The following is a 25,407-nucleotide window of genomic DNA, read 5'->3' as shown; positions in this document are numbered from 1 at the left end:
AAACAAAGAAAAGGGGAGGGGGGGGGGGGGGAGGGAGAGAGAATAAGAAAGGCAGGATATAGGGAGCTTTCTCTTCCTCCTGCTCTCTTGAAATTAAGTTGTCAGTTTTGGAAATTCTGGTTACAAAATAGGAGAGTGTTCCTGTTTCTGTAATAATCCACAGGACAAACAGAGTTTGTCAAATCTTCAAGGAAAAATCCCACAGCAACATTAAATCCACAAGGATTGGAAAATAAACAAGGAAACAGAAGTACATATAGAAAAAATAAAAGCGACAGGAACTCTGCCAGGACCTAGATCAAGCATGGTAAGGTGGGAGAAGAAACCATTTAGCCTGAACACTGAACTATGTTTCTGGAAATTATTTCAATACATTAAAATGGAATTAGCATTAATCATTCTTAGTGACAAAGTAAGACAGGAGTCCTCCCTTGTACTATATGCTGTAACACAGTGCTGGCAAAACAAACCCTTAAAGAAGCGTTGAGGAAGAACTGAGAGCGTACATTTGTTTTTTTCTTATGCATCTTCACTTGGGTATCTCAACCGAAGTACTGCAAGCAGAGTCCTGTAGGAACTCCCTTTTTTTTAAATAAACTGACATTTTTGTTCAGAGTCTGACAAATTTTAATTCATACTGCAGGACAGAGTTTTTTCTTTTCTGTTTTGACACAAAATCTTCCCCACACATCCAGGCTGAGTGCTACACAAGCATTTACTAAACAGCACAGGCACCTGAACTTAAACAAGGATTCTCCTTCAAATAAAATAAGGTGGGTAAGTATAGTACCTTCTTCTTCTACAGAAACACTGCGTATTATGACAGGGCTGGAGTACGCTGGGAGTATCAAAGGTAAATTAGATGGGACAGCATAGCCACAGGGGACAGGAACAGAATATCCACCGGACAAGTTCGGACATGCACATTCCTCTTGAGGACTGGGTTCCGGAGATGAGGATGGATCTTTGTCTTGTATTGGTGAAATATTTATGACCGAGTAGGGATTGACTTTGGCTGGAGTGCCTTCTGCAACAGGTTCTGATGTTCGCAGTTTCTCACTGTTCTCTAAATTATCAGCCCCTTTAGTTGAAAAAAATCACATAAAAAAAATAATTTTTCATACCTGCTTAAGCTGCTTAATATTGCTCTTTGCAAATACCCTAAACACTGATATGATCCTTCCTATAGAAGTTGCTTTCAATAGGCAGACTCATAGAATTCCCACACAGTAGGGCTATGCTCCCCATTTTAAATAAGGAATGCAAGAGCAGGTAAACGAGTTGGGTTACAAGCATGCCTATGGAAAAACAGTAACTGGTTTCTGAATCTTGAATAGGAAGATTTCTGACAACTTGTCAAGGTCCTCTTGTGTTTATCATAAGCACAAAGCTCAAAACAGCCTTAAACCCTGAAGGTTAAAATCTGGATTCTAGATTAACTTGGATCTTACAAACACAAATACAAGAAACATTTTAGGAATAGCCATGAAGAGAGAACAATTTCACTAGAGAGACGCTCCTCAAAGAACAGGCCTGAAAATTCTCTGTTAAGAAAAGGGGAAAAAAAATAATTTTCCAGGTTTTCCACTTGGAAAATAAAGTTTCTGGTATTTCTTGAGACAAGCTGAGGTACAGCAGAACCAAAGGCCCCTCTGAAGCGAACTGCAGAATTGCATCCCAAGTGATCAAAGTTTTTGAGCTGTAAGTACAACTGCATAAAAGGGCAACAAAATTTCATGGAAAGGTGGTATTTAAGTTCCAGACAAACTGCATAGTCACCTGAAGAGTTATCTTTAACTGTCATGAGCACAAATGACTCTGCTTGCGAAAGGAAGTTGGATCAGTCAGCAAAAACAGGATGTAGTCAATTTGAGCAGAATACAGCAATTTCCAGACTACACCTGAGCACTGAGAACATCTGCATGTATTGTGAGAAATATTTTAATAAAATAAGACTTCAGCTTATGAACAAAAATCATACATTCAGACTCCATTTATTTCTATGTATGTCATCTTAAGATCAGCAACCAGCAAGCTTAGCTGTGAAAGCAGCTTATCTTGAGCCATCCCTATGACATTAGAGCTGCAAGGGCATGAAGTTTTTTCCTGTAGCATGACACTGTGACTGAGACCAATCCATTCGCTCATATGTCACATTTGGATGGGAAACCTCACAGGAATTGCATGTGATGGTCATTTGCCTTGTCAAATCTACTACGAGTGTAACCAGCGGGAATATTCAAGAACACTTGTATGGTATCTCCATGGAAACCTCTTCTTACAAGTAATTTTACTGCATTGTCAAGAAAAGGCATCCTATAATCAGTCTTGACTGTTTAGCCTAATGAAGGCACAGCCTAACAGGCTGACTTACCTGTGGCATTAGCCTCTTGGTGCTCTATGTTATTTCCAGGACCAGCAGGAGGTGGCAAAAGGGCTTGCCTGTCTGCTTCTGGTATCTCATCTCCACTGTCGAAGTCAAACTGCTCTCCCTCATCCTCCTCTTCAGCATTTGTACCCTCAACTTTTGGTTCATGCTCTAGAACTGTGCAAAAAGGTACGCTGTCGGTTGTTTGCTCTTAATAATGATTTCATGGGACCAGTAAGCGTTCCACATTACAAATGAAGCTTATACAATGAGCCCTTCGATTTTCAGGTTACTGGAACAGAACAAAAGCTCCTTGACATGTTGATAACCTCATACAGCTTTCAATAAAACCCTTAGTGTAAACAATTAAATGACTTGGAAAACAATTCAGAAGTGATAATGCAAATACACTTGCTTTTGCCATAATGAACCAAAAGCAAAACACTTCTAGAAAAACACTTAAGTAGCTGATTCCTTAAACAAGAAAAGTTCACAGATCAATTTATTTGTACAGGGACTTTGAGACTTTATACTTCACGTCATTTTTCCTTTCCAACTCAAACTTCAAAGTCCGTTATTTCTTAACAGTGTCAAAATTACAGTAACAGTAACTTTCTTCATACACATCATGAGACACCAGCAGATTGGTTTTCCTGCTCCAATCTGAGACAGTTTTAAACCTTACGCAATATGCCATTAACCCTATGACCACATGCAAGGTGTGCTTTGCTGGAGGTAAGGGGATTGATTTTTGCAGTTCTTACCTTTGAAGAAGTAAAGGCTGAAATAATTACACCCAAATACTGTACAAGAAGTGGGAATCTGGAGGGGGTTTTGTCTTTGCTTTTGAAGACCCTGCAGCACAGATTTGCCACTGTAAACTGCTGGGGAGCAGGATGTAGTGCTGGGCAGTTCCCCTCTGTGCTACTGTTCTTAACCACAGGAGCCTGAAGAACCATGAAGATTTAAACCCCCTCACTGCCTTACCTACCACAGTTTTTGCCATGCGTTCACAACACAAGAAGCCTGCTCACAACATCCAAAGCTTCTGTCAGAGACACTGCACAGAGGAGGCATAGGCAGACAAGCTGCAAGGAGGGATGCCCAAACCCACCAGCCTCCTCCCTGCTTCCAGAAGCCTTCACTGCAGCTCCCAAGCGCAAAAGGATTTCATCCATCTCTCCCTCCTTAGACCTGCCTAGCCGCTTCTCCTACCTTCTGGAGGAGAAACTCTTACCAGGTGTCCCTGTAAGGCAGAAACATCATCTAAGGAAATTTTTTGGTCCAGCTGACCTTCCTCTCAAGCTCTTCCTCAAACCCATGATTGATACTTAACTTTTACATGGGTGTTAAACAATGTATTTAAAGTGTTAGAAAAAACCACACAACCGTAGCATAAAAATATGTATTAAAATACATATGTAAATACACCAATAAGTTACAAAAACATACATGAAGTTGACAGTGTTCCCCCCACCCCTCTTCATGCAGCAAAATATGAAAAACAATGTCTTGGAAGGACAACTGGGTCTCCTAAGTCATGATGATATTATCAGCTATTCTACCATCCAGGACACGTTTTGTATCTTTGTGATAAAACCCACACAAACCACAGCTCTAGGCTGCTTAGAGTTTCATGGTAATCAGCATCCCTGCCAAGGCTTCTGTTTCTTCAGGCAGGCTGAGCCAGCATATTTTATCACAGCCACGAATAACAAGATCTTTCATGCAGCCTCTCTGCAGGAGAAAAAGTGAACTAATTGCAAAAATACTAAGGAACAAAAAAGGGGTTATCCTACATTTATTGTCATGTTTTATGGCTGAGGCAGCAGGACATTTAATTAAATTTTAATGCTTTTTAAAAATCCTTCTGTACAAAGTCAGCCTTTGGATTAAGGCTTTTCATTTTTGCTTTTGTCCAGCAGCAAATTTTTTTTTCCTGAAAGATGCAAAAAAATCCTGCAGAGCTCTTCCAAGTGATTCAAGACAATCACAGCATTCTTCCCGATTCAGAATCCATCTGACTAGATTGTACTACTTGCTGCTTGACAGTAATGGGAAAAAGAAAGAAAAAGGGGGTGGTGGTGTTGGTTTATTACTGTTGGTTTGTTTGTTTTCAATTACTTTGTTTTCAGTATGTCTGCATACTTCAAATTTGGAAAATGCAAACCTGTGATATACTAAGTAAAGTGCTTTTTGTGATTACCAGCGTGTGAAATGTTGGTTACTCATGCAGACAGGGCACATAAGTAGGTAGATGGCAGTCACAAGAAAGTAACAGCCACAAACCCACAACTTTCCAGGTATATGCACTGCTATCTGCCACTCCTCTCACTGTACTAAATAAGTGAGCCATGGCATCAACCACTTCAAATACATAAAGTAGCACTGTCTGCACTTCGTATGGTGGGAGGAGGGGGAAGATGAGGTTACCGGAATGAGCTGATTATTTCTGCAGGATTAGGCCACTCGGGATGCTGGAGCCGTGCTGGAGCAAGGCTCAGCTGAGAACCATGAACCCACTGGAGGTGAATTTTAGACATCAGCAAAAGAAAAAGCATGTATACTTCAAACATTTGAGCCACTCAGGGAAAAACTGCAGGAGTAGCAGGCACCTCTGAGCTAGGTTAGGGAGCTTCCAGATCCAAGTACTCCCTTAGGGTATATAAAGGTAACTCAGGTATCAGACACCCGATAACTCTCTACTCCAGCACTTTTACACTGATACAATTCCCCAGGCACTCAAATCCAGTGCAGGGCCATTTGTCAGAGACAGACAAGACCTGCCACTGGCAAAAAAAGGTAATTTGAGATACTAAAAGCAAAAGGAATGACTTAGGATCCAGAAGCAAAACCTGGGCAACTGATGCACAAATGCCCTTCAACATGCCCAACCCCCCATTCTCTCTAAAGAAAGCAACCAACCCATATTTTATGATTGTGGGAAGAAATATTAACATAGGAATTGATTTTCCAACTTGGGTAATTGAAAATGTCACCTAATTTTTTCCTGTTACGGCTGTTAATTCTGCCCTGTTTCTGTTTATTCAGAAACATTTACTTTGCATCATGAATCAACAAGATACAGAATGCTGTAGTTGGGCACAAAAGCCTGAAAAGATCTCCTAAATTGGATCACTGATGGGACAGCAGGTTAAGATTAGAAAACAGACAGAAAGAGAGATAAATTCCTTTCTCATATTGCATGTCCTTTAGAAAGGGCAGACTGGAAACAAATACCCTCAAGTTCAGAAAGTTTTAAAACTGTATTTCAGCTTTGCATCACTTCTGCATTTGCTTAATTCTGCAGGTACAAACCTTAACTCTAAATTTACTGATCCCTTCAGTCTCATAGCTTATAAAAATACTCTTTAAGCTTTTAATCTCAAGGGCATACTATTTCATGAGGGCAGAAGTGTTTTCATAACAAAAACAAAGCGGGGTGGGCAGCTTTTTGCTTCAGCTGAAGAGGTGCTCAGCAAAATTTCATGCTCATGAAGAAATCACCAGTTCTTCCAACCCTTTACCTGTAAATCAAAATGATCAACCCAAAAAGTGCATTTCCAGGCAACTGTGCTTGCAGAGAAAAACTGTGGTGAGGGGAATTCCCAAAGACAATCCCTCCCCCACAAAGTCACATAGATGACAACAACTTTTTTTTTTTAACCCGATTTTAAAATGCGCTGGTGTTTTTGCCAAATTAATTATCAGACTGCTTGGCATTACAGAGTCTACTGGAATTACTTTGAATAATTACATTAGTTACTAAAAATCCAATTTGCCCTTTCTCCACTACTCACGTCCTCAACTTCACGTGTGCCAAACAGAGCAATGAGAATACAATAACTGATTAAACTTTTTCATCTTATGCCAAAGCAATTCTGCAGCATTTGCTTTGCTAATGCTTCGGGGAAATTGTGTTTCTAAAAATTTCTATTTGGAGTTTTAAAGCATGAAAAAAAATATCTGGTATAATGGAAAATGTTCCTTCAAGCTCAATTAAGTGTGAAAGTGCAAGTTTAGAAAATGGAATATATACTCTCATAATTGTTGGCACAACACATGGATTTATGATGTTTTTCTGTGGTATGTTATTTGAAGACAGACTTTTTCTTAAGCTTACTTCAAAACCAAGCTAATTTAGGCTGTGTTTACAGAGACCTGCTGGGGTAGAAGCAAATTTAAACAAAAATCTGCCGATTGCAAAGCATTCTTTGCACCATCTGGTTTCCCATTCACTTTCCTTAAATTATTTATAGCTCAATGTGATAGAGCTAAAGAGTTAGAAGAGTACCATTAATTTTAAAGCTGAGATTAAGCTAGTGAAGTTTCAATAGTAGTTTTCTTCAACAATTTAGAGAAGACAGAACAGCTCTGCACTTATCAAGTGCACTTTGAATACAGTGCAATCACAGCAGGGGGGAAATAGGGGGAAGCATTCTAAAACTGTCCTCCCTTGCAATTGTATAATTCAGAGATGATCCTCAAGAAGTCAGCTGAATTTCTTCCCTGGAAAACCAAAATAAAGGAAAAAAGTAACAGAACCCCAAGCACGAACAGTTCAGCAGTTTGGAGCACAGTAACAACAAACCAGGAAGCCCCAGAAATAAACAGGTACACTGCCATCAAAGAATATGAATATTTTATGTTAAGTTTTAAGGTTTGAAAGATATCAAAGTAAGGCTTCTGTATAATTAGGAATGTCATCCTTGTGATCAATTGCAGTCTTTTTTTTTTTTTAATTAAAGTTAGCAGGGAACTATGGAAAAAAAAGAGGAAATTAATCTATTAGATTTGAAAGAATCCATAATAAACAATTTTCTAAAGACTACAAGATATGGAAAATATGCATGTTCTCAGAAGGGAAAACTACTTTTCCTTTTTCCCATCTAACAGTCACTTTTCTTCCAACGCACTTTTGGATTTTTGGGGGGAGGGAATGGGAGGTGTCCCTCTAAAGTGTTTGTAAATTCACCAAATGTCAAGTTGGGTGTTTTTCCCCCCTTATGACAAGCACTTTTAGTCACTTTTACCATATCACCACATTACACTGACCAATGAAGAAAATCAGTGCTTCAGATGGAAAACACCTTATTATTATTTAATGGAAAAATATTAATATTAATACAATTGAAGCTAAGCAGACTGGCAGGAGCTGCTTGTTCATGTTCCAAAGTGCAGTTTTAAAACATCTATCTTTTTTACTCATGTATTTTGGATTGCAACAAGGCACTTAGGACTGCATGGACCCACCTTGCTTTAAACTAAACTCCCCAAATGTTTCAGCTTCCTACAAACTCTTGAGTATCTTGAAATATGCAGAACTTTTCAGTTAAAAAAAAAAAAAAAAAAAAGAAAGATGAAATGTTTACTATCTCAATATTTTTAGGTATTATAAATTTTGATAACTTACAAAGATTGCAAATCAAAGCAAACAGCCAGGCATATCAACCTGAGTGCTTATTTAACCTTGATACATTCCAGAGATATCTCAGGTGAGATACACATGCCTTTTCAGACCCCTATTTCTAACGGGCTACAATCTGCCCAGTTCTTTATGTAGCATGAGAGGCACTCAATAAAAATAAGAAATGGAAGTATGCAGATACCAAGAAATAACAATTCTTGAAGTTATCATTACTTTTATAAAACTAACCATTTGGGGCCAAACATACCATGCTGACTGTGCTCCATGATGAATGGGCTCTCAAGCTCTTCATGTTTTATTTCAGATGAAATTTTCTAACAGAGACTTGGTGTTTGCCAGGAAGGTGAATCTTGTGCTAGGAATACTCATGCCTGCAGAAGTTCCCCATTTTGACCAACTTGTAAACCTCTGGAAAACAATGGTTGATTCACATACAGCAGGAACTTGCAAAAAGGTTTTTGATCACCACTTGGACAGCTTCTAGTTTCAACCAGCTTTTTCGCACTGATAAGACTGCATTCCTACAGCTAGAAAGTAACATGGTATTTTCTACCCACTCACATCTCCCACTCGTGATCACTACTTCTTCCATATCAGGAAAGGAAGCTGAAGTTAAATGACAGAATTATCACAGATTGGTTTGGGTTGGAAGGGACCTTAAAGATCATTCAGTTCCAATCCCCCTGCCATGGGTAGAGATACCTTCCATTAACCAGGTCACTCAAAGCCCCGTTCAGCCTGGACTTGAACACTGCCAGGAATGGGGCAGCCACAGCTTCTTTGGGCAATCCTTTGACGGTGCCTCATCACCCTCACAGAAAATAATTTTTTCTTAATATCTAATCTAAATCTACTCTCTTTCAGTTTAAAGCCATCCCCCCTTGTCTAAACTCTACATGCCCTTGTAAAACATCCCCTCCAGATTTCTTCTCCAGGCTGAACAAACTCAGCTCTCTCACTCTGGTACCAACATCTCTCTCCTGCCCTTCCCCAAATGACAGCTCTACCAGCACCTGCGCAGGGAGAGGGGTGAGGTATGCAGGGTGACAGGGCAGAGCAGGAGGGACCCCATAAGAGCAAGGCTGGCTTTTAGGAGCAAGTGCTCCTGCAAACACTGCCCTTCTCTGACACTTCCAAGTCACAGCATGACATTTGCCACGTACCACTGGCATCCATAAATCAGCTCCTCACACAGTCACACAGGTAGAAAGCATCCTTTTTCCTGGGGAGAAGAAACATCTAAAGCAAAACTGTATACAAACAGGCACAGGTGAGCACTCTTCCCCTTGGAAGCAGATTGGAGCCAAGGACTTTCATTCCCCTTTCACTTGCACTTGTGCTAAGCTGGAGATGCAGGAAACCCAGGTCCCTGGACTAGAAGCACACTGCTTCACACACAGCTCATGCTCGCATCCAAGGCATGACCACAGCATCAGCATTACAAGTCTCTGGGGAAAACAGCTATAGAAAACATACAACAAAACAAAACAGTACACATTCATGCTAAAAGTATTTCCAGTGATGGAAACAAAAGCAAAACCACATGAATTAGCAGGCTCTCCCTGCAAACAAACAGCAAACAAGCAAGTAAAAGTGTCTCTCTAGTATCTCATAAATACACACATTACATACTAATTATGTTGTCAAGCATGCACAATGGATATTATTCTTCTGGATAAAAAAGAAAACTCAAAATTGAAGTCAAAATAACGATGAATCTGCCTGCTCAAGTATCAGAGAGAGACTGCTAATAAAAGCATGCCTAATACTAAAAAAAAAAAAAAATAAAAATAAATAAAAAAAAAATCTTATTTCTTGAAACAAAGCCCAGATCTGTGAATGTTAAGAAAGATTTACCAATACCAAAAACATTGCACCTTAAAACTACTCACACAGCTAAAAATTAAGCTTAAAGTTAGCTAAAAATTAAATAATCAAGTTATTTGGAGTGGGGGTGGGGGGAAAGCCAAACCAAAAAAAACAAACAAAAAAACCCCAACAAAACAAAACACACAAACCAAAACCAAAAACCCCAAACAAACCAAAATCAGAAGTCTGAAATAAAAAGATTAGATATGAACCAGGCTGCCCAGAGAGTGGCAGGGACAACAACAGCAGAACCGTATTTTGGCAGCAACAACAGCAGCAGACCTGTATTCCTTTAACTCCACAAGTTGTTTTTCGGTGCTGGCTATGCTACAGTCAGAAAGGCTGCTACATAAAAATCAGCATTTCGTGACTGTTTAGTTGAACTGCCTTTATACTTGGTACACTGATGATACTGGCATTGCTAGCCACAGCCAGAAATATAGGCCAAGCCTGATCCTGAGCATGTCTTTTCCACCTCAGCACCATATTAGTAGAACCTGCCACTAAAATTTCATCAAGAACTGTTGCTGATGTGCAGCAACCAAAGGTCTTAAAAGGAGATGCTGTAAAGAAAGTATGTACAGCCATTATTTGGAAATCCGCATAAATACATGATAAATCCCCATCTATGCTGAAAAACAATCATCCATAGTAAAGGCTATCAGCTTTCCATCAGTATTAAAAGGAATACTGATACACATAACACTTAATAGTACAAAGGCTACCAGTCTGAATTAGTATAAATGCCACCAGGCACCTAACATGAAGTATAGCAGTCAAAACACAAAAGCTACTTTTCTGTATAACATGCCTGTTGGTAGAGATAGGTGCTGATGCTGGCTGCGTAGCCAAGCTCAGCCTCAGCTACTGCGCATATGAACTGCTGACTCACCTAGAACATGCTGCCAAATGGACAATCCACACAGGGAGTGGGAAAAACACAGTTTTAATACAACAGAAATCAAGCAGCAGAATGACTACAAAGTCACTGGGAAAATGAAGCACCCAACTCCGGCAGTGCGGAGATGGAGTGTGTTGACTAAACAGCATACAGGTATCGTGTGAAGAAAAGGAAAATTTTCTATGAAATGTAGTTTTGACCATGTAGTTGATGTATTTGTGAGAAAACAAACATTTTAAAGGAAATTTCCACCAGTGGGAGCAGTCTGGCTTGTTTTTTATTTCTTCACATCTTCTAGCAGACATCATCTATCAGTACCTAGTTTTCCAAACAATTACTTTTTACATTGAAGCACTTACAGCTTAATGGTATGAGGAATATGCATTTTCCTAATACAGTCCGTTTCCTTTAATTAGCAACATGAAAGTGCTGTATCATCTGATAATAGCTTGGACTGCAAAGACTGTAAGAGTAATTGGGAGTCCTGTGAAGCAGGAAGTGGCAGAAAGAGACCCTGGAGACCTAAAACAGGGAGCATGAGATGCCAGTTCTACTGAAAGCAAGCACAGAGTTCAGGTACACAAACTATATCATACAGAGCTGAAACCCATCCAGAGCAAAAGCTTAAGTATCCCAGGCCTTGGACCACATCTAGCAACACCTTTCTACTAGGCTGACACATTTTGGATATGAAGTAGCAAGGGATTTGACTTCATTTTTGGATCATGTTTGTTCCTCTACCTTGCCAGCATCTGTACATACTTCCCAGACTGAACCTTCAGATGACTAGGCAAAGGGATGACTAAACTCTGGGTCATTTGTCCAGGCTGAACAACCCTTTATCTAGCAATGTCAGAACTGAAGCACTTGCTGGCACTCCCAAAAGCAGCACTTTGAACACCTAAAAGCATCTGGCTTCCTTATCAGTATCGTAAGTGTTCATATGCTCAGCCTCCTCCTGCAGCAACGGCCCAGGCCAGGCTCAAAAGATGCACACAACTTCATGGACCAATTTGTCTTTCTGGACGCAGTGCCATAGGTTCTTTTCTCCCCAACAGTAACTCCATCTAACTCTCCCACAGCACTGCACACAACCTGTTCACATGCTTAAAAATAACTTAGATGTAACTACTTGTGTTTGCTTCCTTGCTCAGAATACATTAAGAAGAAATCTAGAAAACAACTTTTACAGCACTTACTGCATCTTCTACTATAGAAAAATTTATAGACTAGAACAAAATGGTTGAGTCTTGTAAATCCAGAACAATACTGAAAATATTTTGGATTTCAGCTGGCTTCTCACCTAGTCATTTCTGTTGTTATCCCTTCACCCAGCACTATACAGACTGATTTGTAAACAAAGTTTAATACATTCAAAGCTTGACGAATCCATTATCCCAGCAACTAATGGGGAGTTTATAGCATCCCCTTTCTTTGCATTTGTTTTAATTATTGTTTTGATATGTCTTGCTCTTCTTTGCCCTAACATACTATAGTCCTGTTATATACCTGTGGAATTCAAGCAAACTCTATCACCTTAGACAGCACTGGCTTGAGCTGCAATGATGGTGTTTCCTTAAGACCTTTCAGTCCATCAACCTCAGAGTCCTTCTCATTGCTTCCTTTTGTTAGCCACCCAGCGGAAAGGAAGCCCTGTCCTGGCCCTAACATTGCCCAAAGACAACCACCATTACCAAACTTAATGATCCAGAGCTTCAGCCAATCCACATGGAAGTCAGGAGGGGATTTTTTACAACATTAAGAGCCTTCTTAAGAATTTGGCTGGCAAGTGTTCTTCATCTGCAAACATGAGTGGGTCACCATCACATACGCAAATGGCAAAGAGCAGTACCAGCCAAAGTTAATTTTACTTCAGCACCTGGGTTTCACTTTGTCTCCCTGAGACATACTGAACTGGGGAATGCAGAGGCTGGAAAGCTACCCAGCAGTATCAGCACTCCTGTGGCACAGAAGCACACGTGTCCTTCTTTCAGCCTCTGGAGAAAACCGTACCAGCATAACAGAAGACTCGTCACAGGAACTAGTATACTTTCACCTAATTAAAGTTATTGAACTTAACAGAATACTTAATGAGATGTATTTCAGCAACAACCCCTCTTTCACAGACAAAATCACTTTCTGTATTCATTCTGATGAAACTGTGACTAGCTCACATTTCCTTGAAAGACTGTTTCAATAAGGAGTCAAAAAGAAAATCTACAGAGGCGGTTCGAGAGTTAAAAAAAAAAGGAAAAAAAAAAAAGAAAAAAGTTTATCAAGTATGCTTTCCTCATATTGTTTGGCACAGTTTCAGTTCCTCTTTGCTGCAAAAGCGAGCAGTGCCTAATGTTTCATTCGTTGTTTCAGACATTTTATTTAACTTATCATAATTCAAGTTTTTACTGCTGCTCATGAACAACATGAAAGAATTAGACCAACATGTACAAATAGCTAATATCTCTGTAAATTGTAAAGCAGCATCACTACAGAGGCTTTAGACATGGTTACTAAGTATTTCTGGGATCAGTGAAACAAAATCTAAAAAAACCCACAAAAAAAACCACATAAAAAAAACCCCACACAAAATCCCTCAGAACTTAGCTTACACAAATACTCACTGAAATAATACCCAAAAATCAGTACAAATTCCTTTACAATTTGTATTTAAAGCAAACAATACTAGTTGCTCCAGACCTAAGGGCTGCAATCCCTTGGAAGCCCTTTATCTCATCGTCAATTGCTCTTTTCAATCAACATGTCTGGGCCTTTGTCCCTGCACACACAGCTAGCACCATCAGTAAAGCCACCTTACAGAGCAGCTGAGTGAATAGGAAAACACAATTGTAACTTACTATTCAGAAAGAAAACACCAAATATCATCAAAGGATGATATCAACCTCTCAGAAATCTATGACAGTAAATCACACTTGATCATCTAATACATTATATTCATCTAGCAAATATTTTACCGTATTACTTCAAAAAGAGTAAGATATAATGACATTTAAACTGGTTTTTTCTATATATGCTAAAAGCAGAAATAAGTTTTTAATTAATCTCTTTATTTTCTTTTTATGTCTTGTTTTCCCCAAAGCTCAAATACACTTGGCTAGAAGAAAAAACACATAATTAGAAGTGATATGTGACACCATTGCTGCATTTCTGCAACGGGAATTTTCTTGTTACTCTTTGTTACACAGCTTGCCTGAATTGTCACACCGAATAATTGATCCTTACCTTAAACAATGCATTTGCCTTTATTTACTGAGAGAAATGTGATCTTTAGAAATAAATAAATTGTTCTGTTACAGATGGGATGTCAGACACCAACAAGCTACTGCCAGCTTGAAAAACAAGGGACCATTCATAACTACAATTCATATGCTGTTCTCATTCTTCTGAAATCTTGGCTCCCCTTTTACCATCATTTGTAACTGTCTGTATGCTGGAAATAGATACCTAACAAACAATGCTGTTTAGCCCAAGACCAACTCCCTTTATAGCTGCATTTTAATTTAAGCAGTGTTCTTATTTCAATCCTCTAATCATAGTAAGTAACATCTTTTTATTTTACTTTAGTCTAAAATACAAACTTCGGTTCCCACAATGTTCTTCCCTTCCATGAACTAAACTGTAAAACATATAAGTGCTTTATTTGTCAATTTTATAAAAGTCCCAATTGAACTGCCTCGTCTCACTCACAAAAATTAGCTTTTTAAATGCTAAAATCTAAATAACCTATGAGATCATTCACTAAACAGCACAAAAGGTAACTAAATAATATGAAAGAAATACATACGTTACAGAATAAAAACGAGTTTCCCTAGCTGAGAAATACAGTGTCTCTACAGCAAAACACAGCAGCCACCCAGCAACTCCTACTAGGGTTAAACAAAATTTTTTCCGAAGTTGTTGGGTTTGCTGTTGTTGTTAGAATATGTAAAGTCATCCCAATGGGAACTCTTCTGAGAGTAGAGTTGTTCCTACTTCACTCTTACCCGTAGACTCAAGCCAGACTTCCTTCTCAGGGACAGAGGAACTAAAACTATTTTAGTGTTCTGGCACTGTCAGGCAAGCGACAAAAAATAACCACGGAAAGACAATCACAGCACTCGATCACATACAGGATATCCAGATTTAAGTGCTTGGCCTTCTTGCTCTGTCTCAACGTATCAGGAACAAAGAAGTATGCCACTCACAGCCCTAGAGAGCTGAACATTTTTATATAAAAGATGTACAAAATGCTTTTATGATCAGTGTCTAGAAGATACCCTCAGTCTGTTTTCAGTTCAAAAGACCGATCTCATTCCATTGAAGAACGTCTTAAATCCCAAAATTTCATCAGAACAAGGTTTCTCACCTACTTTACCCACAGTACTGGGGACAGTGGTGTGGTTGAGTGGACATCAGCTCTCCACCAGACCTGGTCTTTAAGGGCACCTCATGCTTCCCAAATGAAGAGTTACGAGTGATTCTCTCTCAGGTGAAGAGAGTATTTGGCACTAATATGAAGACTTTGCTATCAAATTAATTCTCACAATGTCCTTGTATAAACATTAAAATTTCAGTATTTCAGTAAAAAAATTTAATATAAATATGTTAATTTCCTATAAATAGGAAACAAAATACACCATTTGTTTATGATTCAGGAACTGTACCATGATGCAGCCATACTCCAAATCTCATTACTATATACTAGCCTACCTTGATAGACTAAATTATAAAACAAAGCTTAAAGCTTATTTTGGGTCTTGCAACTGTAAAAGGCAACTCTGCGTAGGACAATTGGAATAAATTATTGGCATATATATTCAGTAGGAGGAAAGACATCCAACATTTTCTCATACTTTTCACAGAGAAATCATAAAAGATGTAGTGCCATACGTACCAGAAATAGTAAAACAGACATGTTCAGAGAGGAAAATGCAGAACCAGAAGCCTATCTGACACAGAATACACCCCACCCCAGCTTCCCCTGGGCAAGAAGCTGTTTGTCAGGCATTCATCCTGTTGAGCAAACAAAGCTGGTTTACCTTTTGAAAGAGGCCCAATAAACACCTCAAGTCCATACTTAAAGAAAGGTCTTCCACTTTGCAGGATCCTAAGATGTTTTTCAAGTAAAGAAATGAAAACCAGCAAGAGACTGCACATTCTAATAAAGCAGTAATAGCACAAGCACAGGCCGTCGCATGTACAGTTGTAGCTAGTGCAGATTATTCCTCTGCAGGAGAAGCACAGTATGATTCCCAGTTCTCAGAATCACCAGCTTTTTAATTCCTCTCTGCATAGTCTGCAGTGCACAGCATATTCTTTTCTTGTCTAAATGGGTTTGCTTAAGGAAACACCACTACAGAAACAGATTACAAACAATTATAACTTACAGCCATGATAAAATTCACTGTTTTCATTTAGCTTTAAAAAAAAAAAATATTTTTTTGCTGTTGTTGCTGATAGAGAGAAAAAGAATCATCCTCTATTTTACTTCCCAAAATAGTCACGGAATTTTTTTTTTTAGCATCATAAAATGGTTTGGATTGGAAGGGACCGTAAAGCTCATCTAGTTCCAACCCCTCTGCCATAGGCACGGACACCTTCCACTAGACCTTGAACACTGCCAGGGATGGGGCACATGCAGGACCTTGCACTTGGCCTTGTTGAACTTAATGAGGTTCACACTGGCCCACATCTTGAACCTGTCCAGGTCCCTCCAGAGTGTCAACCACACCACACACCTTGGTGCCATCATCAAACTTGCTGAGGGTGCATCAATCCCACTGTCCATGTCACCAATAAGGATGTTGAACAGCACCGGTCCCAATAACGACCCCTGAGCAATGCCACTTATTAATTATCTCCACTTGGACATCATACCTTTTTATGTGTGAAATCTTAAATACCAGCACTTCGTGCATAAATTTATATGCACAGACACACTAAAGAAGGGAACACAAACTAGTACTATCATCTCAAGTGTCAATTTTGGAAGTAGTTTTTTGGATTATGCTCTTAGTCAAAGAAGTCTTCGCATCTACACCCGCCCAACTGCTCCTGGGTTGTTAACGAATAAATTCATTCAAAATGCACACTGAAAAATATCATGGAATTTTTAAGCATGGCTAGAAAAAGAAACTCTTTAAAGTAGTCTGGAGGAAGGAGCATAAGGGCATTAATTTTTCTACAGTTACTCAGTACTTTAATTTGCTGTGGGGTAGGGGAGTTAACTAGCACAGACTTGTCACTGCCTAGTTAACAATGCATGAATGGAATGTCCAAACAGCTATGAGCAGATATGTTGTGTAAGCATAATAAATTAATTAAATAAAGGTAAATACATTATTCCACTCCATTATTTTACCTCATGTAGTCTTCCCCAATCAAGAAGTGGCAGAAGCAGCCCTAATACTGTACTTTAACTTAGACAAGGTGTAGATTCAGACAGTTATTGTTAATGAAAATACATTATTTAACATGAATTTAATTGCACAGCTGTCCTATACATTCTCATATAATACCCCCATGGCAAAGTTACCATTATTTTACCCCTTTATACACTTTAGGATTATGATGCTGGGTCCTGCACCCAGCGCGAGCCTTATCCTCACTATGAGCCACAGTAACCTACCCATGCACCCACCCCTCAGATGGCACTGGCACATACTGCTCATCCTTCTGAGCAGAAACCATGGGTGGCCAGTGTCTATGCATGTCAAAAAAATCGCTCAACCATTACAAACAAATTCCATATGTTGTTATGCATATTTGTGGCCCTGAAATCCTCACTTATTTTCCACCTGCAAACTGGCTCATGAGAACTACCCAGAAAGTGAACTTTCTAGTGTATTTTAGTATAGTTATTAAAATTTATATTCACTGATATTCCTCTTATTAACATGCTTTTTTAAGAGAGCTAGCAATGGTAAAGTAAAAAAAAAAAAACAAAACAAAAAAACAACACAACATACAAGTTCCAATAGTTTCAGACAAAGCTTTTTGAGATGACAGGGAAAGCATTCATTGACACAAGATCAGGTAGAGCAGAATCTCAATTTATGTTAAATAAATTATTTATTTAACAGCCTATTGAGAAGTTACATGTCTGAAGGTAAGGACACAATACACATAGCTCAGCATGTTACAAATAGCTTTGCAAAGAAAGAACCCGAATCCTGGAATCATTCTGAACTACACCACTCTGAATTTCTGTCAGAGTCACACACTGACATACTACACAAAGTTGGAGCTGTTGCTGCAGTTATTAGCTGTCTTTGAAAAACAGCAGCCCCTGCTCAAGTGGAAATATTGATTCTTTAGGAATGGCTCTTGCCCCACAGCACTACAATGCTTTGGAGATGGATTATCCAACAAAGACAGTTTCACAGTAACTGTCAATTAAAAAAAAAAAAAAAAAAAAAAAAAAAGAGCTAAATTCAGGGTCCTGACCAAAAGGATTAGGGTAAGGACAGGAAAAGCATTTTTGTCAACAATAACCTCAATGATATCTTATAGAGGTTATTGACAAAACTGCACATAACACTGGCCAGAAATCCAACACATTAAAAGCTGATTTCACAACTTTCTGCTTCTTTCACATTCCCAATTTCCTAGGTAGCATCTAGTACAAGATCTCTATCTGTGGCAGTTCTAAGCTAAAGAGAAAGCAGTTTTGATCTAGGATGGAAATTCCCAAATTCCTAACAACAAAACTAAGAGATAAATCCTTTTTCATGCTTAAATGGCTTCACATAGGTATAAGTTCTGTGTGAACAATAAAGTAAATTGTCCTATAAGCAATAATGCATATTACTTTTATATATACACACATCAATGTAATAGAGTGAAATTCCATAAGTAATAATATCATATGTAAAGGAGAGATCAAAAATTTATGGGAAAGTCACTACCTGTGCAAACTATGCTAGCAGCTTTACCAAAATAAGAACAGCTGTACCAGGTTCAATGACAGGTCTACAAAACTCCTGTCTCTGTAAACTTGTGGTTTGGGATGATCAGAACAAGCATATGATACTTCTCCTAAGAAGTCTCCCAGCATCTAACTACGAGAAGCCAAATCCTTTTAAGACTTAAAATGCATAATAACAAGCACTCCATGAAGGTGTGTTTAGAGGAAATCAAACAGGAAAAAATAGCCATATGCAACATTCTCCTAGAGAGAGCATAAACACCAAAGACAATGACATGGTGTCTTTGTAGATCCTGCCTTTGTGCCCTCTAAAAGCTGGGCCATGCCAGTGGCCATACAGCTACCAACATACAGAAGGCAAGGAGCACCAAGTACTAACTTCACAGAACCAGCTCCATAGTCTACATAGCTCCATGGTATACATAATACTCTCCCATAAATCTGTGTGAACACAGGGGTTCAGCTGTTCGCGCTTCCCCTCTGCTTCTCTGCTTCCCATGGGAATGCTTGCTGGTTAGAGAATTGCAACATCAGAAGAAGGTCCTTCAGCTACAGCCCTTAGCAGGCGTTGCCCAGATTAAGTATGCTTGGCCGAAGCAGCACATGCCCTAACAGAAAACAGCTTACCCCTCTCTGTCCTCTCAGTTCAGGCTCCAAACTTGTCCAGGCATTTGAGACACAAGTTGAAATATCCTGCCCATGCCAAAGGCTTCACTTGTTTTTTCGCTACAGGGTACCACATGCATGAACACTTGAGGCTGCCACCGCACAGGACAAAGGTGTGATGATACAGTCCACACATGTTGCCTCAGAAAACATGTATTTGCAGATTTGGATTTTAAGGACCAGTCACTCCCCAGGTTTCTTCCATCGTGTTCTCAAAACAGCAGAAAGCAAGGTCCAAGAACAATACACAGTAGATGACAGGAGCTCATGTTTCAGCAAAATACCGCTGTGACCGAGTCTTAAGATTATATGGGGAAATGGAGATTTGGGAGGTAAAAACAATTTTGGAAATCTTATCAAATGGTTACAAGAAAATTGGCTTTAAACCCCAAGCAATTTCAATTACCTTCTGGTGGTGGGGGAGGGAATTCCTCTGTGTCCATCTTAGTATATCCACAGTGCCTTTAGCAGACTGAAAAACCTGCACAAATGAAGGGAACATGTTTGTAGATTAACATAATTTCCAAATATTGAGACACTCCTTTTCAGCTTGGCCAAATTCATACCTATTAGCTAATATCATTATGGAAGAGAGGCTTCTGGCCTCAGAATTTATTTAGTGCAATTTTTTATGTACACAGCCCTCAGTACTGGAGCAAATTCTTTTAATGATCTCAATAAGCCAGCTGAAGAAAGATGAAGTTTTCAAAACTATTTGGTACTCTGCAGCTCCCATTGTGACAATCACAAGTAGATCACTAAAACATGTTATTTTAGTGCCTCCTTGAAGTACATATTCTGTTTCAATATCTTCATTAAGAGGAGAGGGATTCTAGGAAGCTCATCAGTTTTGAGATGTTTGTCTCCATTGGACAAGCAGAAATCACACGCTTTAAGTATACACTTTATACACATAATTAATAGTGATATTGCAGTATCATATGGAAGTAAAGACTGGACCTGTTATGCTAAGCTATGCACACACTCTGCCCCAAACCCATTTTCACTCTAACTCAAGAGACTGTGAGTCAAAAACATTTCAGAACAAGGCTGAGGGGACAAAGTAAGTTTCCAAAAGCCACACCAGACAGCGGAAGAACCAATGCCGAATTTTCTGTCCTACTCTTGCATGGCCCATAAATATTAACCTCAAGAAGCTACCACTTCTGCTGGCTACAGCACACAAAACAGCTCGAGCCCCTGGAAAGTCTCCACAGTGAAAGCATAAAAAGAGTAGGTTGAAGGAGACAGTGAAATTCAAGGTACAGTGGAGAAATAATAAACTAAATGAATTGGGATACAGAGTTCAAATCAATTGTCACTTACAGAAGATGTGGCAGTGAACAGAAGGAAGTGCCTCAAAAAAGGATCCAATCTTAGGAGGTACCAGGCAATTTACTTCCCTGACATCAGGCATGCCAGGGCAAACCATCAGCACAGACATACCAGGAAGAATAACAACTCTGGTAGCTGAAGATCCTCATATGATGAGACAATTTATAACAATTTGTATTTTCTAAACATACAAAATTACCCTTAAATAGTCTAAAGCTTTGGTAATTTTTAAATCAACTCCCAGATGAAACCAAGTAGCACCAGAGTCAAGGCTCAGAACGGATTCATCCACATATACAACATCTGTCAATAACACAAAAATATTCCATTACATGCTTTAATCATACAATGCCCCTTCTAAAGACTCCCTCTGCAACTTCCATCTGCAGAACTCAGAGGCGTGTTCCTTCTTACTAATGCCTGGAATGTGCCTTGCCACACCAAAATTGTCAGCCAAAATGAGGGAAAACCATGGTTTGAAGAAAAAATTATTCTTTATTCTTTTAAAGTTGCATCATCAACAGAACATAGCTTTTCAAGCGTGAAACATGCAATAACCAGGAAACCTCTGAAAGTTAGTCTCAGCACCTCTTCCAAATACATTTGTAAGAGCAGCTAAAAGGCCTTCAGGATATTTTTTCTTTTATTTACATGTATGATGCAAATTTTTAAACACCTGTGGAAGTTAACTTCAACGGTGACTTTTAAAATCAATGTCTTCCTCACTAAAAACATGCAGAGCTATGAAGATTTCAGCTTGTTTTCCATTTTGCTCCAGTTTACAGTGACATGCTTCAAATTACACAAGATTTGTGTCAAGGAAGGAGACAGAGCCAGTGTTAGAGCCCTAGGCACTGACCTGCTTGCTCCCATCTGAACAGTGCAGTTATTCACAAGAAGAAAGATACAATTTCTCACTTAAGAATGCCTTAGGTGTTGACTTATACATTGCATTAATTCATCTTGAAGTTCCACATATTTTCCTCTGCTTTTTAGATGCTGAGGAAAACACTGCAACAGCAGAAATAGCTTGTGTATTGTATATTCCAGTAATACCCTCCACAAAAACAAAATAATTGCCATATATGTAGCAGACAGCTCATTCATGAACAATCTCTAACAGCACCATATTTCACAGAGAAGTTTTTCACTCTTCTATTGAGAGGCAGGGGAACTAGCTCAAGTCAAAGATGTTTAAACCAAGATTAAGACAAATAACTTGACTAGCAGCATATGGCACAGTTTGGATTTGTTGCTCAAGTGGTTTCCCCACAGATTCTGCTGCTAAGACAGTTACACACCGCACAGCTATACAGGTGCATTAAAAATACAATCATGGAAATCACAGCTTCACGAAAATGAAGCTGGAAGGGACCTCTGCATGTTCGCTCATACAGGCATGACAGGTGTCTTCTAAAATAGATTGGGTTGCCCAGGGCCTTTTCCTCACACGTTCTGAAACCCACCGAAGGTAGAGGTTTCACCCCCTCCAGGCAGCCCACTCCTGTGCTTTCCCAGATGCTCTGGGAAGAGTTTTTCCCTTATGCTCGACTGGAATTACCCTTGCAGCAGCTTGCAGCCGTTGTCTCTCATTCTCCTGGTGTGCACCTCTGAAAAAAAGCCTGGCTCCATCTTCTTTCCAAGCCCACCTTAGGGAGTAGCTGACTGCAATTCAATCCCACTCAGTCCTTTCTTCTCTAAATGACACAAACTCAGTTCCCTGAGCCTCTTCTGACCTACTGAGCCTCTTCTGACCTATCTCCTCCCACAACCATGGTGGTGGCCATCACTGGACTGGCTCCTGTTTGCCAGTCCCTCACTTGTACAGGGGCCCAACACTGAATACTGAATTCCAGATGCAACGTCATGACCACTGAGTAGATGTTTAGTTTAACCTAAATTTATTTAGGACATTGAACAGCTATGTGCTTTTAAGACGCAATACTAAGATTTGGTTCTAAAGAAATTTAAAAACTGCAAATAGAAAATATAACCTATTAAATACGAAACACGTGAGCTATTATATTTATGTGTATTGCATTATAAAATTACGAATCTGAATAACTGAACAACTGCTCTGATGTACTGGATATGACACAGGGGTTATAAAAATACAGACCTTTTTTCCCCATATAAAATTGATTTCTCAAACATAGTATAACCTCCATTTAATGACTCGAACCACTCCCTTCCCAGATGGAGAAGTCTCATGCAGTTGAAGGAGTCAGATCTCAAATGGCACTCAAGCCAGAGGCCAGGATCAGCCAACTATGAAATGATCCCCAAGGTCACATCAAATTTTCCACCTTAGAGCCCTCACCTTCGACCATGAAAACTGGTCAAACTTCCATGGTAGGAAGTGGGAGTCTGCAATGTTCCACAGCAGACCTTACAGTCTCAGAGTGCTAATACCCATATAACAGAGGCTGGTGGCCTGGCATCCATGAGACTAAAATTCCAATTCCACAGCAAATGGCAGTTTTAGCAAAGGAAACAAAGGCACCTGTAGGCTTGTCCAAAGACTATAGAATAAAAATCAGTGTTTCTCTCTGTGACTCAGTTGCCCACCTCATTACCTCTGGTAACTCCTTCTGCCTCCAGGACTAGGCTTCTCAGCTACAGCTGCACATCAGATTTTATTCAATAGTTTCCTCTAATTGTGGGACAAACAACAAACCACCAGTTCTCAGCTACAGGAATACAAATGCTGATCAACATCTGCATTTCCACTTCAGAAGTATTTTCCAGGAGTCGTTACTTGTGCAATAGTCAGTAGGTCACAGAAACAGGATCGATGCAAATTCCACCAAAACTATGATGCCGCACAGCGTCCAGACCCGTACACTGAGCTCCCAAGGGGAACATACTGCCAAGTTTTCCATCTCTACCATCCCAAGAACTGTAAAGGAAACATACCTTCTCTTTAAGAAGTGTGCACTGTAACTGCAGCAACATCAGGATTCTTCACTCAACACTGCAGAAAGAATGAGCCAGGGAATATTTTTTAAAAGAAAACAGAAAAGATGAAACAAGGAGACTGATTTCCAAGGAACTGTGACTCATGCAAAAAGCTTAATGCAGGCAAGCTGCAAAGTCCCTTATCTGAGAAAGCCTGAAAGCCTACAACTTAAAATAAATAAAGAATAAATAAAGAATAGGAAAAAAACAAATGACAAACTGTGAAGACAAAGCCTATGAATGTCTAAAATCCTGCTGTGTTCATGTCACTTACTGAATATTGCTGTGTAATGCCCAACTGAGTCTTCTTCCAGCTGTAACTATAGAACTCCCACTGGGAAGTAAATCTGGCTGAAATTCGATATATAGACTCTTTCGGGGGTGCAGAGAAGCATGGAAAGAAAAGAATGCAGAATTAAAAAAAGATTCATTTCCTTTTTTCCCCCTATACCTCAAGATGGCTTTGTTAAACAGAATAAAAAAATTACAGGTTTTTGCACAATTTGTTCTCCATCTAAGACTATTCCTAAGAAACACAGACTGTAGATTTTCTTTTTTTAAGAAATGTTTTTATACTACAGTGGTGTGGATGAAGCAGACATTTATATTCTAATGGCTTAGAATCACATGCTGTAAGCCGAAGAATGTAGTTGTATCAAGACTAGATGTTATTTCTTTTAATGCGTATTTGGGTTTATCAATAGCTAAAAGCACTATACTGTACTGATTGTATTCTTAAGCTTATCAAAGAAAATTACCTATATAATAAGCAAGGGAATAATAAGGAACTGTGTATGTTCAAGCAGAAAATAAATACAAATCCTAGTTCCTCACTCAGTTAAAGTCAGGGGAAATTCTATTACCAGCTGCAATACAAACAATGTCAGATCCACAGAAAGGCACTTTTTTCAGGCTGCGTGCAGAATCCCCTTCCCCAAAAGCTACTTCACTTCATAATCTGCCACCCTTTCTCACATCAAGCAGCATCCTACTCAAAGCTAGAGAACAATGTGGCAGCAAACCCTGAACAAGAAGCAGCCCACTAGGGACACCCCAAGAACATGGCTGAAGACTGGTTTTCCGTTCCTTCTTTTCAAAGGGTATTATTTACAACATTTATTCACCTAAAGCTGGTTCTTGCTCAGTACATCATCTGAAGGAGGAGAAAGGAGGAAGAAAGCAAAGACTGCATTTTCAGATTTGTCTGAGGGCTCCTACTCACAGCACAAGCAGAATGCACTCCAGATTTTTTAGTATTTATGTTCTTCCCCTCTACAGATCATTACTGCAAGGCAAAATATAGAATCACTGCTTGACAGACACACTCAGGTTGACAAGTAGCTTCAGAGGTCATGTAGTCCAACATGCTGCTCAAAGTCAGGTCATCTATCAGGCAAGACCAGGCTGCTTTATCTACTGAGATCCTGAAAATCTCCAAAGACGGAGATGTCAAACCTTGCCAGGCAACATGTTCTCCTGCTTGGTTGTCCTCCTAGAGAAAAACATTGCCCTTTTATCCAGTTAGAACCACCCTTACTTCCATTTATGACCACTGCCTGTTGTCCTGCCACCTTCCTGATAACCTGCCAGCAAGCAGGGGCAGGCTGCCGTAAGGCAGAACAAGGCCAGCTTGCTCAGCCTCTTCTCCAGGGCACTGGTACAACTCCTTGACATCATGGTGGCCTTCTGCTGAACTTGCTCCAGTTTATCCACATCTTCCTTGTACTGGGGTAGGGTGGGGTGTGGATGCAAAGCTGGATGCAATACTCCAGGTGTGGTCTGACAAGCGCTGAGTGAAGGGGAACCCTTCCTCTTGGTTGAGCTCCTCATTCCCATGTGCACAACCTTGCCCTCATCACTCTTGAACTTCACAAAGTTCCTGCCAGCGAGCACCTCCAACCTGCCCACATCCTTCTGAGTGACAGCCTTGTATCTCAAGCACATCCACTGCTCACCCCTTC

At 39.6% G+C, this 25,407-nt stretch overlaps 1 protein-coding gene across 1 annotated transcript in view; it reads right to left on the bottom strand.

Annotated features, from left to right (window-relative positions):
• Positions 1 to 3,546, bottom strand: part of LOC104405523 (rho guanine nucleotide exchange factor 10-like) — a gene marked incomplete at its 3' end in the record, with an annotated part of 12,806 nt that extends 9,260 nt beyond the window's left edge. Inside the window, exons 1-3 of the mRNA XM_010014292.1 lie at positions 3,483 to 3,546; positions 2,375 to 2,545; positions 791 to 1,081 (exon numbers count right to left, since the gene is read on the bottom strand). Of these exons, the coding sequence (XP_010012594.1) occupies positions 791 to 1,081; positions 2,375 to 2,545; positions 3,483 to 3,546 (526 nt within the window). The remainder of the gene's footprint in view (positions 1 to 790; positions 1,082 to 2,374; positions 2,546 to 3,482) is intronic.
• Positions 3,547 to 25,407: the final 21,861 nt, after the last annotated feature.

Source organism: Nestor notabilis, unplaced genomic scaffold, assembly GCF_000696875.1.
Source record: "Nestor notabilis isolate BGI_N333 unplaced genomic scaffold, ASM69687v1 scaffold8460, whole genome shotgun sequence".
Lineage (NCBI taxonomy): Eukaryota > Metazoa > Chordata > Aves > Psittaciformes > Psittacidae > Nestor > Nestor notabilis.
This window is presented reverse-complemented; position numbering and strand designations above follow the sequence as displayed.